General features: G+C 43.5%; 1 protein-coding gene across 3 annotated transcripts in view; it reads left to right on the top strand.

Moving 5' to 3' along the window:
• Positions 1-10,652, top strand: part of GPATCH8 (G-patch domain containing 8) — a 52,966-nt gene extending 42,314 nt beyond the window's left edge. For 2 of the 3 annotated variants that reach the window (XM_075278249.1, XM_075278250.1), the window contains 3 exons: positions 1,401-1,544; positions 4,634-4,764; positions 6,422-10,652. In XM_075278249.1, coding sequence (XP_075134350.1) covers positions 1,401-1,544; positions 4,634-4,764; positions 6,422-9,995 — 3,849 coding nt within the window. In that variant the 3' untranslated portion in view covers positions 9,996-10,652. Of the gene's footprint in view, positions 1-1,400; positions 1,545-4,633; positions 4,765-6,418 lie in introns of all 3 variants that reach the window. The other variant, XM_075278248.1, reaches the window with a different exon arrangement.
• The last annotated feature ends 1,851 nt before the right edge of the window (positions 10,653-12,503 follow it).

Below are 12,503 nucleotides of genomic sequence, written 5' to 3' on the forward strand. Positions count from 1 at the left end.
TTGCCCCTGTGGCATTTCTCCCCCTTTACAGCGATAGTGCGATTCGGCATCAAATTAAAAAATACACCAGTCTCATCAGTGTTCAAGACATCTTTTAGGTCGTATTTCTCTAAAATCTTCGGCAGTTGCTCCGTTGTCCAAGTTTCAACAGTAGCCACATCTACAGCCCCACTTTCGCCAGCAGCAACACAATACGAAAGACTGTTTCGTTCCTTAAATCTCGTGAACCAGCCACTGGAAGCAACAAAGTCTTTCACATTCATTTTTGCTGCTAAAGTGTTTGCCTTTTCCCTGACAACCGAACCATCAATATTAATTCCGGCAGCTCGTGCTTGGTTAATCCACTTCATCAAAATGTTTTCCAATTCCTCATGCTTTGCGGAATTTGGAACATTTTCCTGACATCTTCCCGAGTTTCTCGCTCTGCTCTAGGATATGCTTTTTGTTTCTCACAATGGTATTAACCGTCGTCAGAGGCATATTGTAGCGATTTGCGAGATCTGTCTGTCTGAGGCTAGAGTTGCCTTCCAACTCCCGTATGATTTCAACCTGATCGATGAGAATAGACACGTACAGTAATGAAATCGCGATGCAATAAACACAAAACCATCTTTACCAGTGTGCAACTCCATGTCACGCTTACCTTCTGCTGCACAGTAAGCTTAGTCCTCTTTTTGGGAGGCATTCTGACGCCAATAAACAACCAAAACCGGAACTTCACACGACACGAGACACGTACGACTTTCTTCCGGTGAACTAATCTACCCAGAGGGCACTGTGGTGAGAGACTCATCAGAGGCTCGCACGTATAACGTACTACGTTATACGCGGCAGAAAATGCATGCGATTGGGTGGGACCCTCCTGTACACAACGTTCTACGTTATATGTGGCTTGCAATTGGCTGCGGGGGTCCAAAAAAGTACGTTATATGCAAACCATATTACGTTATAACGGGATAAAAATACATGTAGATTAGTCGGGACCTGAGAAAATATACGTTATAGCCTATATACGTTATATACCAATACGTTAAATCGAGAGTCGACTGTATAGTGTTTGCTCATCCAATTATATAAGCTTTGGTTAAGTGCTGATAGCTATTCCTGGCATTGTAATCTAACACACCACAATACACAGTTTTGTATATTTCCAAAATGAGTATATGTATTCCTGACATGCTTAGACACACCCTGGTAAAGGAATACAAAACTTTATTTTTGCAATGCCAAGACTTGATAAGGGCTTTGCTGGCCGTTATTGTATGTGTTTGTGTAAGGAGGGGGGTTTGTTTTTAGCTGTTGTTTTTAGCTATTATGCTTGGGGTTGGAATGTATTTTGTCATATTTATAAACTAATTCCAATGGAAAATACCAATCATAGATGTGTTTTAACTGTACAGGATTTTGTGGATAAGGAGAAAGCCATTGCAAAAGCCTTGGAAGAATTGCGGGCTAACTTCTACTGTGAGTTGTGTGACAAGCAGTATCAGAAGCACCAGGAGTTTGACAACCACATAAACTCCTATGACCACGCACACAAACAGGTAAGGGAAGATGCTTGTTTTCTAAGTGAGTAGCCAACCATAACCTCCCTTTTAAATACGTTGTAAACCTGCTCACATAAAACAGCGGAACGTGCATATATATCTCTAAAGCGCCATCTCCCGCACTCCCATTAAATTTTATGTAGTAGTTCCTGCACTGACTGACCAATGCTCCATACGGAACATTGGACGAAACTCCTTCTGATCACTGGGAGTCCTGTATGTAATATACACTCACCGGCCACTTTATTAGGTACACCTGTCCAACTGCTCGTTAACACTTAATTTCTAATCAGCCAATCACATGGCGGCTACTCAGTGCATTTAGGCATGTAGACATGGTCAAGACAATCTCCTGCAGTTCAAACCGAGCATCAGTATGGGGAAGAAAGGTGATTTGAGTGCCTTTGAACGTGGCATGGTTGTTGGTGCCAGAAGGGCTGGTCTGAGTATTTCAGAAACTGCTGATCTACTGGGATTTTCACGCACAACCATCTCTAGGGTTTAATTTCAAAAAGTATAAGGAAAGATTGTAGCTCACCGCTTCTGTTGGTATGTAGGTATAATCCACTGGGTGCACGGCCAAATGGCTCCGGACTCCTGGAGCACAATAAGTCCAATCACATGTAAAAGATGAGGTCCACACTCCTGTATTCCTTAAAATTTCATCTTTATTCCATTTTTTTTAAAAGTTCATCTTCTTACAAAAAATAAAGTGTGCAAAAACTCCCCAAAGTGACTTAAAAAATCATCACTAGCTCTGGCTGACGCGTTTCTGGGCGTACTCGCCCCTTAGTCGTAGCCCTGTACGAGTACGCCCAGAAACTCGTCAGCCAGAGCTAGTGATGATTTTTTAAGTCACTTTGGGGAGTTTTTGCACACTTTATTTTTTGTAAGAAGATGAACTTTTAAAAAAATGGAATAAAGATGAAATCTCTAGGGTTTACAGAGAATGGTCCGAAAAAGAAAAAACATCCAGTGAGCGGCAGTTCTGTGGGCGGAAATGCGTTGTTGATGCCAGAGGTCAGAGGAGAATGGCCAGACTGGTTCGAGCTGATAGAAAGGCAACAGTGACTCAAATAGCCACCCGTTACAACCAAGGTAGCCAGAAGAGCATCTCTGAACGCACAGTACGACGAACTTTGAGGCAGATGGGCTACAGCAGCAGAAGACCACACCGGGTGCCACTCCTTTCAGCTAAGAACAGGAAACTGAGGCTACAATTTGCACAAGCTCATCGAAATTGGACAATTGAAGATTGGAAAAACGTTGCCTGGACTGATGAGTCTCGATTTCTGCTGCGACATTCGGATGGTAGGGTCAGAATTTGGCGTCAACAACATGAAAGCATGGATCCATCCTGCCTTGTATCAACGGTTCAGGCTGGTGGTGGTGGTGTCATGGTGTGGGGAATATTTTCTTGGCACTCTTTGGGCCCCTTGGTACCAATTGAGCATCGTTGCAACGCCAAAGCCTACCTGAGTATTGTTGCTGACCATGTCCATCCCTTTATGACCACAATGTACCCAACATCTGATGGCTACTTTCAGCAGGATAATGCGCCATGTCATAAAGCTGGAATCATCTCAGACTGGTTTCTTGAACATGACAATGAGTTCACTGTACTCCAATGGCCTCCACAGTCACCAGATCTCAATCCAATAGAGGAGCATCTTTGGGATGTGGTGGAACGGGAGATTCGCATCATGGATGTGCAGCCGACAAATCTGCGGCAACTGTGTGATGCCATCATGTCAATATGGACCAAAATCTCTGAGGAATGCTTCCAGCACCTTGTTGAATCTATGCCACGAAGAATTGAGGCAGTTCTGAAGGCAAAAGGGGGTCCAACCCGTTACTAGCATGGTGTACCTAATAAAGTGGCCGGTGAGTGTATGTCCACTCAGATCAGTTTTCCAATATAGGGAGGGATTAGATTTATGTTCACTGTTGTAAAAATTGTACTTTTCCCGCCAAGTTCTTGAAAGTTGTAGAAATGTATCATCTTTTGTTTGGAATATACATTTTAATGAACTTTTATAATACGTTCACTAGCCACTTTAAGCAACCTAGTTATAGTGGGTCCTTAATTTAATGGGTGCTTTGCCGCATGGTGATGGCACCGCTGCATCTGAGCACCAGCATGGAAATGACCCAGTAGCCCATCAGCACTTCTGTTAGTTCCCTGAATACTTTTGTAGAGAACAGTCAGGGAGGCAGAAAGTATGTTCGTCTGCCCCCTCCCCCACCCCCCATACAATTATTAATATTGTATAATGTATAGTTTGCATGTTTGTCATATGAATTCAGTCGCTAGTTGTTAGAATTAGAGGAGCTTTATTGCTTCTCCCTGACCTTGGCTTTCAGCCATTTATGAAGGAGTCTGAGCTGGTGGTTTGGCTTAGGGACTTCACTGCTCCTTTGCTTTCTGAAAAGGTAATCATTTAGGCTCCAGGGACCCGAAATATTCGGAATAAAGCTTATACATTGCAGGGGTGAGCTATTTCTCCCTGCATAACCCCTTTAAGTCTTAGCTGCCATGTCTGACCATTGTAGCAGATGGTATCCCGTTTGGGGTGGCCACACATTTATTATTTTACTCATCTGTATTTCTGCATGGTGGTTTCACTTTCCCAGAATAACTTGCAGACATCACAGACAGCTTAGTACATAAGCCTTAGACTGGAGATTAAACCTGGCTTTACATACCTAAATCTGTGTACGAGGAGGCCTTCAGCCTGTCTGAGGGATCTAACAAGAATTTCACTATGAGGACTTCTAGCTGATGGCAATGGCAAGTTAAGAGATTTACTTTAACTTAAGGAAAACTTTAACGCTTAGGATCTCAGTAGATCATCAGAAGTGGCACCTGGTATCAGTACTGCAAACAAGTACTTAATGTTACAATAAACTACATTCCATACATTAAGTTGGTTGTTTTTTCCCCAAACGTACTGACCCCACTGCCTTCAATGATCATACCTTGTACCTTACTCATACCTTGTTTGCTTACTTACTATTTTTGAAGTTTTTTTTGTTTTTTTTTATGCTAAAAATTGTCTTTTATATATAACCTTTTCTACATGCAGAGATTGAAGGACCTGAAACAGAGAGAATTTGCTAGAAATGTTTCTTCCCGTTCACGGAAAGATGAGCGCAAGCAAGAGAAAGCATTGCGACGTCTTCTTGAATTGGCAGAGCAGAGGAAACAGTCTGAAAGGTGAATGGAAAGGATTTAAATTTATACTAAAACAATGTTTTGTTTTGTTTTTGGTATTTGTCCGTTTCTTGTTTTATAGATGCCTTATGCTCAGGGTATGTCATCATTAAAGGGATCCTATCATTAAAACTCAATTTTTTTGTGACTAACACGTAGGAATAGCCTTAAAGGCTACTCTTCTCCTACCTTTAGAAGTCTTCTCCGCGCCGCCGTTTTGTATAAATACCAGTTTTTGTCGGTATGCAAATGTGTTCTCTAGCAGCACTGGGGACGTCCCCAATGCTTCAAGAGAACTCTCCAACGCCGCCTCCCTCTTCTTCAGGAACGGCCTCTTCACATGTCTTCATCCAGTGCTCGCTTCAAACTTCTAGGCCTCAGGCAAAGCCTACTGCTCATGCCTGCCGATCAAAAGAAAATGGCCGCTTACACAGTATTGTAAGTGGCCATTTTCTCGTGGCCGGCGGGCATGTGCAGTTGGTTTGGCCCTAGGCCGAGGCTTAGAAATTTGAAGCGAGTGCCGGAAGAAGACTCGAAGAGAGGCTGTTCCTGAAGAAGATGGAGGCGGCACTGGAGATTTCTCTCGCAGCATTTGGGACACCCCCAGTGCTGTTTAAGGGCTATTCCTACGTGTTGGTTTCAAAAAATTGAATTTTAATTATAGGATCCCTTTAAGAGATCAGAGAAGTCTGACACAATGGACTTCCAGTTGACTAGTTATTTAGAAGGGTCATACAAGTATTGGGACTTCTTCATAGTTTACATTGTATGTTAATTGCAGTTTCATCCCATTGACGCCTATGGCTTTTCACAAGTCAGTCGGATTAAGCTGCAGTTACATTGTCCAGGCCACTATGAAACATATGGTGGTGTACGATGTAAACGGTTAAGATGGCTTGGCACTTACCTTTTCAAACAGCTGATCAGTGGAAGTCCTGGGTGGTGGACTCTCATTGATGACCAATCCTGGGGATAGGTAATTAATAGAGATGAGCGAGTACTGCTCGGATCAGCCGATCCGAACAGCACGCTCCATAGAAAAGAATGGATGCACCTGGTACATCCGCTTTGACGTCGGCCGGCCGCTTAACCCCCCGCGTGCCAGCTACGTCCATTCATTTCTATGCGAGCGTGCTGTTCGGATCGGCTGATCCAAACAGTACTCGCTCATCTCTAGTAATTAAATGAGTTGTAAGACCCTTTTGATCTGTGATGGATCACTTTAAAGCTACTCAGACTTGTGTGTTCATTCAGTTTATAATGTTTATATGTTTGATCTTGCAACATTCAGTATGCTATCTGATCTGCCAGAACCCTGTTAGTGAGATATGAGCATGTGCATACATAGTTTTGTGGAAAAAATGTATTCATTTACATCCCTACTTATTTTTGGCTCTGGAGTCATGGGTGGCCCTAATCAGAGGCTGACACTGTAGATAAAGAGGTATCTGTGAATCAGTACCTGGTCCAATAAATAATTGGGATGGAAATTGATGACATACAACAGACCACTAATCTTTTATTTCAAAACTATATATCAATCTTATTATCTCTTGCTCTTTAGTACGTTGTTTACATATTGGACAACATGACCTTAAATCAGTGTATAGGTAGCATACAGATGTATACATACATTTTATCTAAATTTTGTTTCTAGCAGCGCCCCTGGCAGTGGCCCCATGTTCAAGACTACTACTGTAGCTGTGGATGAGGAAGCTGCGGAAGATGATGATGTGCCAGTCAGCACTTGTTCAGCAACGCAAGACAGTCCTAAACCTGTCCAAGAAGAGAAACCGCCCCCAGCTATTGTCTGTGCTCCTATTCAACCCACTTCCCCAGCCATAACTTTTGGCTTTAAAAATACCTCTGCCCCATCCTCTCTTCAGAAAGTTGGGTTCTCCTTCTCCTTTGCGAAAAAGACACCTTTGAAGTTAGAGTCCTCAGCGGCTGTCTTCAAGGATCATGGTGAAGAGGTGGGATCGACAGAAGAGGAAAAAGATGAAGAGAAAGCACCTGCTGAGCTCTTATGCTCAATAAAGTCAGTAGAGGGGGAGAACAGCAAAGAGAATGAAAGTAAAGTGGAAGAAGAGGAAGTGCAAGAAGATAATGGCGCATCCCTTGCAAGCACGTTATCAAAGCTGAAGAAAATGAAGCATGAAGAAAGGGGGACGCATGCTGGTGAACCAGAGTACTATCACTATATGCCACCTGCTCACTGCAAAGTGAAACCAAATTTCCAATTTTTGCTTTTCATGAGATCCACAGAGCAAACGCAGGTGGAGAATGTCTCTCAGAAGAATGAGAAGAAACCAGCTGTCACTACCAAGCCTAAGTCTGTCAAGCAGATTGAAAGCAAATGTGAAAAAAATACTGTTGCTGATGGCAAAACTTCTGTTCCTCAACCAGTTGTAAGCAATGCTTCTCCAGTTTTAGCCAAAGTTGACAAGAGAGATGATACAGTAGATAAAGAACCATTTAACACTATTACAAAAGAAGAACCTCTGAAAACCTCTCCTACACCTGCGAAAGAACCGCAGGAAAGGCCCAAGCACCCAACTGGTCCTTTTTTTCCAGTCCTGAGCAAGGATGAGAGCACAACACTGCAGTGGCCCTCTGAGCTTTTGATATTTACTCAGGCAGAACCTTCTATCTCCTATAGCTGTAACCCATTATACTTTGATTTCAAACTTTCCCGAAACAAAGATGGAAAGGCCAAAGCTGTGGAGAAACCTAAAGATAACCCAGGTACAAGCAAAGAAAGTGTGAATGATACAGATTTAAGCAAAGACCTGAATGTCACCGTTAAAAAGGAATCTAACCCAGTTGTACATACTTGTGGAGCACAACCTAAAGTGTCTACGGCTTCTTCTAGTGATGTAAAATCTGAACCTGTTGAAGAGAACAAAAGTGAAGCTACGCGAAAGTCGCACAAACAGAAGAAGAAAAAAAAGCACAAGAAGAGTGGCAAGAGAAAACGAAAACACAAAGATGGAGATGAAGGAACTGAACAAAAAAAGAAAAGGAAGAAGCATAAGCACAAGAAGTCAAAAAGTTCTTCCAAAACATTGCTGAAGGTAGAAGATACTGAGCAATGTACAGCTCCTGCAGTTGGGGGGCACTCAAGAGACATCACACCAGGAAAGCTGCTAACTAAAGAAGACAGTGTGGGGAATTCAAGTAATAAACAGGACCCTCATACTTCCTCCAAAGAGCCAGAGAACAAAAAGGCTAAAACAGAGCCCAAGCAATCGCTTCCTCCTCCTGCACAATCCTCTTCCTCCTCATCTCACAGAAATACACCTACCAAGGCCAGAAACCGCCAAAGTAGTGCAGAGTATGATAGCGAGGATGATGCCAGTAGGAAAAAATCCACATCTAGGTACAGTGATGAATATGAGTCTGCAAGTGACCGATCCAGAAGTCGATCGAGATCTGGAAAGCGACGGCGGTCCTACTCTTCCAGTTCAGGAGGGTCTTCTGATAGAAGCCGATATAGTCATGATCGTAGTTATTCAGATAGTGACTACAGTGACTATAGCAGTGGATCAAGGAGGCGATCTAAGAGGCGGTCACCAGGTTCAGATTCAGACTCTGTGGCTTCTAAGAGACATTCCACTAGACATAAATACTCTTCCTCTGATTACAGTCGTAGCCGTTCTAGAAGTAGAAGTCGTTCAAGAAGAAGTAGGAGTCGGGGTAGAGGTAGATCTAGTAGCAGTAGCAGGAGTCGGAGCAAAAGGAGGAGCCGAAGCCTAACTGGTCACAGCTGGAAACGCAGCCGTAGTTACAGTAGAGATCGGAGTACAAGCGTCCGCAGTCATTCTGGAAAAGGTTCTCATGGAAGGGACAGTGTAGACAGCCGTAGAAGTGGTAGACGGGACTTTAACCGCTCTAAGATATATCGATCACAGTCCCCGCATTATTCTCGTTCCGGCAGCCGAAGGGAAGGTAGTAGAGGGTCAGAAACGAGAGGAGCAAGTGGTGCTAACTTGCCCCGCGGTAGTACTGAAAAAGATACAGGGAGATGTTCGTTAACGGCAAAACAACTCCTAGAAAAAATCCAGTCTCGACGTTTAGAAAAGGCTGCAAGCACAACAGATGATGGAAACTCCAAGTCAGGATCAAAAGTAAAAGACCCACCTCAGGGATACTTTGGCCCAAAGCTGCCTCCTGCTCTTGGTACTAAAACTGCTCAGCTCCCATTAATAGGCAAACTACCAGCAGGGTCCAAAGGCTCAGTGCCTCAAAAAAGTGAAACTGAACCAGTAGAGACACCAGTTACTGTAGATAAGGAGCTCGAGAAAGAAGAGAAGACCTTGTCCCAGGTAGAGAACGTGCCAGATACTGAACCTCCTGCACCTGTCGCAGAACCACTGTCCCAAGAGGAGTCTGTTTGCTTCCAGCCACCAGCCGAAGGATTTGGAGAAGGAACAGCAGCTAACCCTTTGGGTAATGGAAGTCTTCCATTTCCACCACTCCATGGCAGAATGATGCCGGCAACAACTGATTCAGATTTTTTTCATTCTTCAACTTACCCATCTGTTACAGTTGAGCCAAATTCTATTCAGCCTGATAGGGAAGAGGAGGAAGAAGAAGAGGAGGAAGAAGAGGAGGAAGGTTCATTAGCTCCTCTGGAAAGCCAGCCCATTACCTTTACTCCAGAAGAAATGGAAAAATACAGCAAGCTACAGCAGGCAGCTCAGCAGCATATACAACAGCAGCTGTTGGCCAAGCAAGTTAAGAATTTTCCGGCTGGAGCTGTCCCACAAGCTCTGCAGCCTGCAACACCAACCCTTCAGCCTATACATATCCAGCAGGCACCTCCCCCAGTGTCTGCTGCCTCCATAACCACTGTTCAGCATGCTATCCTCCAGCATGCCGCTGCAGCAGCAGCTATTGGTATCCCTCCTCACCCGCAGCCATTAGCACAGGTCCACCACATCCCTCAGCCGCATTTGGCTCCCATCTCTCTTTCCCACCTTACCCACTCTCTTATCCCTGCCCACCCTGCTGCTTTCTTAGCTAGCCATCCCATACATATAATCCCTGCCTCTGCTCTGCACCCTGCCGGGCCTCTGACCCTTCATCATGTTCCCCATGCTGCCCTATATCCTACTCTGCTTGCTCCAAGGCCAGCCACAGCTGCTGCAGCCACCGCTTTGCACCTCCATCCTCTTCTTCATCCGATCTTCTCAGGCCAAGACCTGCAACATCCACCTAGTCATGGGACTTGAGATGATCGTGATATGCACACTTTTACCTGTCAGATCTTGGTTCAGTAGAGGAGGACTGAAGCTTGCCCAAACACAACTGTAAAGGACAGTAGAGTAGAGGCCCCTGCAGGTGCCTACCGACTTTTATGTAACTCCATCTGTCCCAATTCTTCTATGCTTCAGTGGATTTTCCAGGTGCAGTTTTGTTTTACATTTGTTGTCTTGGGAGATCTGGACCTAATATCCAAGTTATATGGAAGAAAAATACTCATGAAGGTGAACATTTTCTCTTTTATACCCTGTCTAAACTACTATATTATAATATCTGTATAAATACCACACCGTACCACAAGCAGAAATAAGAGACTGTCCTTTCCCCACATTTGGGGATAATAAAGATGTCAACGTAGCTAATGACGTTGTATACTCCTCCTAGTCCACAATGGGGGTCTAGTATGACATCTGCACTCTGTATCATAATTTCTCTTGCTGTAGTTGTATAATAATCTGAAGGGCAAAACTATAGTTTTCAGCTAGTTTGCAACAAAATGTAATTCTGCTGCTGTGGCATGTATATTTTCAGACTCATTTTTTTGTTGAGGTTTATGTATGATATAATGTACAAAAAAGTAATAAAGAGAACCTTTCAGGATTGCAGAAAACATGTAATATTATAAAGTGTAATAAAAAGAACAAACGGTTTGTGTTACATTTTTTGTCATATTTTGTTCAAATACTTAATTTTGCAGGCTAAGGCCGGGCTCTTGTCTCTGATTCATTAGCCTTCGGGGAAATATGCCGAGAGAAAAGTCCTGCAAGCGGGTATATACTTTAAGTGGTTTGGGTTTCTGTTTAGGTCCCCCCAAATGGACTCGAATAACGGAATCCTCAATGTAGGTGTGAACCTAGCGTAATCCAATCTTTACTCAATTATGTCTTTGGGTCAGTTTTCTGAATCTATAAGTGGGTAGTTTTCAATGTGGGAATTGAAATAGGTAGTTCCTGATGCCCATTTGTAATCCATTTGTAAGTCTGCATCTCAGTGTATTTGAAAGGTAAATGGATTCCAGTTGTCATTGTGCCTCAGGGCTCGTTCACATCTGCGCCCGGTCTCCGTTCTGCAGGTTTCCGTTTCCTGCACAAAACAGAGGCAGGAGACGGAAACCTGCAGGAGTTTTTCATACCCATTCATTTGAATGGGTTTGAAAGATGTCCGGCCATGAGCGGCGGTGAGCGTTTTATGCTCTCCTCCGCGAAACCGTTTTTTTTTTTTTTTTTATAAATTGGACACAGTCGGACATGCAGTACTCTGTGTCCGATTTTAAAAAAAAAAAACGGTTTTGCGGCGGAGAGCATAAAACGCTCACGGCCGGACCCGCTCTGACAGCTTTCAGTCTTCTACATGCAGAAGACGGAAAGCTGAGAACGGAGACCCGAACGCTAGTGTGAACCCAGCGTCAGCTGTAAATAAGCCCTGAATTACAAATTATTTATACAAATATCTTTTCCAGCAAAACAAAATGATTAAAACTATTCAGCAAGCAGTAGGAAATGTACAAAGGCATAATCTCCCCTCTGCTGCTGCTTCTTTAGATTGCCTGGTGAGGTTTACTCAGTCACTGGTCACAAGAGTGATACACCGTAGTACACCGCATACTCTGTGTCAAAACCTGAATGGGATCAGAGTGGCAGGGGGTTGGTGAGAGGAGAGTATCCCTTCCAATACCGTAAGACAACAGACCTTCCAAGACTAAGAGGACTTTTTGCATCCCTCAATAAGTGCCACCCCGCTCCAATGCAGTTGGAATTTTTTTTCTTTAGTTCCTTCCATTCCTCTGCAATCAGTGTTGTTAGTTCACACATCTTTACTCCAGGTATCCATAACAGGTTTTTTCTGATATCCAAAATGAGATACACATGATCACATGACGCTTATGGAAACACACAAACGACATACAAAATACACCAGTGCTAAACTGGATAATTCTTATGTGGCCACTACACAAACAAAAAAATGGGATATACCCGTGCGAAGCCGGGTCCTTCTGCTAGTATTTAAAGGGATTCTACCATTAAAACAAATTTTTTCTCATTGACACGTAGGAATAGCCTTAAAGTCTATTCTTCTCCTACCTTTAGATGTCTTCTCCGTTACATCGTTTGGTAGAAATCCCAGTTTGTCTGTATGCAAATGAGTTCTCTCCAATGACGCCTCCATCTTCTTCAGGAACGGCCTCTTCACACGTCGTCTTCCGGCGCAGGCGGTCAAACTTGTAGGCCTCGGGCACAGCCGCCTGTGCATGCCCGCAGCCACAAGAAAAATGGTCTCTTACACAGTAAATAAGCGGCCATTTTCTTGTGGCCTGTGGTTTTTCCGCTTCCCATTGACTTGTATTGATTTCCTGAGGTGGAATCTGCCTGAAGAATGGATATGTTCATTCTTTTTTTTCCACTAGAGAGTTTTTCTGCTAGTGGAAAAAAAATAAAAAAAAATTACATAGGACTGTATAGTGAGGCGTTTTTTGGTCA

This window comes from Leptodactylus fuscus, chromosome 6 (genome assembly GCF_031893055.1).
Source record: "Leptodactylus fuscus isolate aLepFus1 chromosome 6, aLepFus1.hap2, whole genome shotgun sequence".
NCBI classification, from domain to species: Eukaryota; Metazoa; Chordata; class Amphibia; order Anura; family Leptodactylidae; genus Leptodactylus; species Leptodactylus fuscus.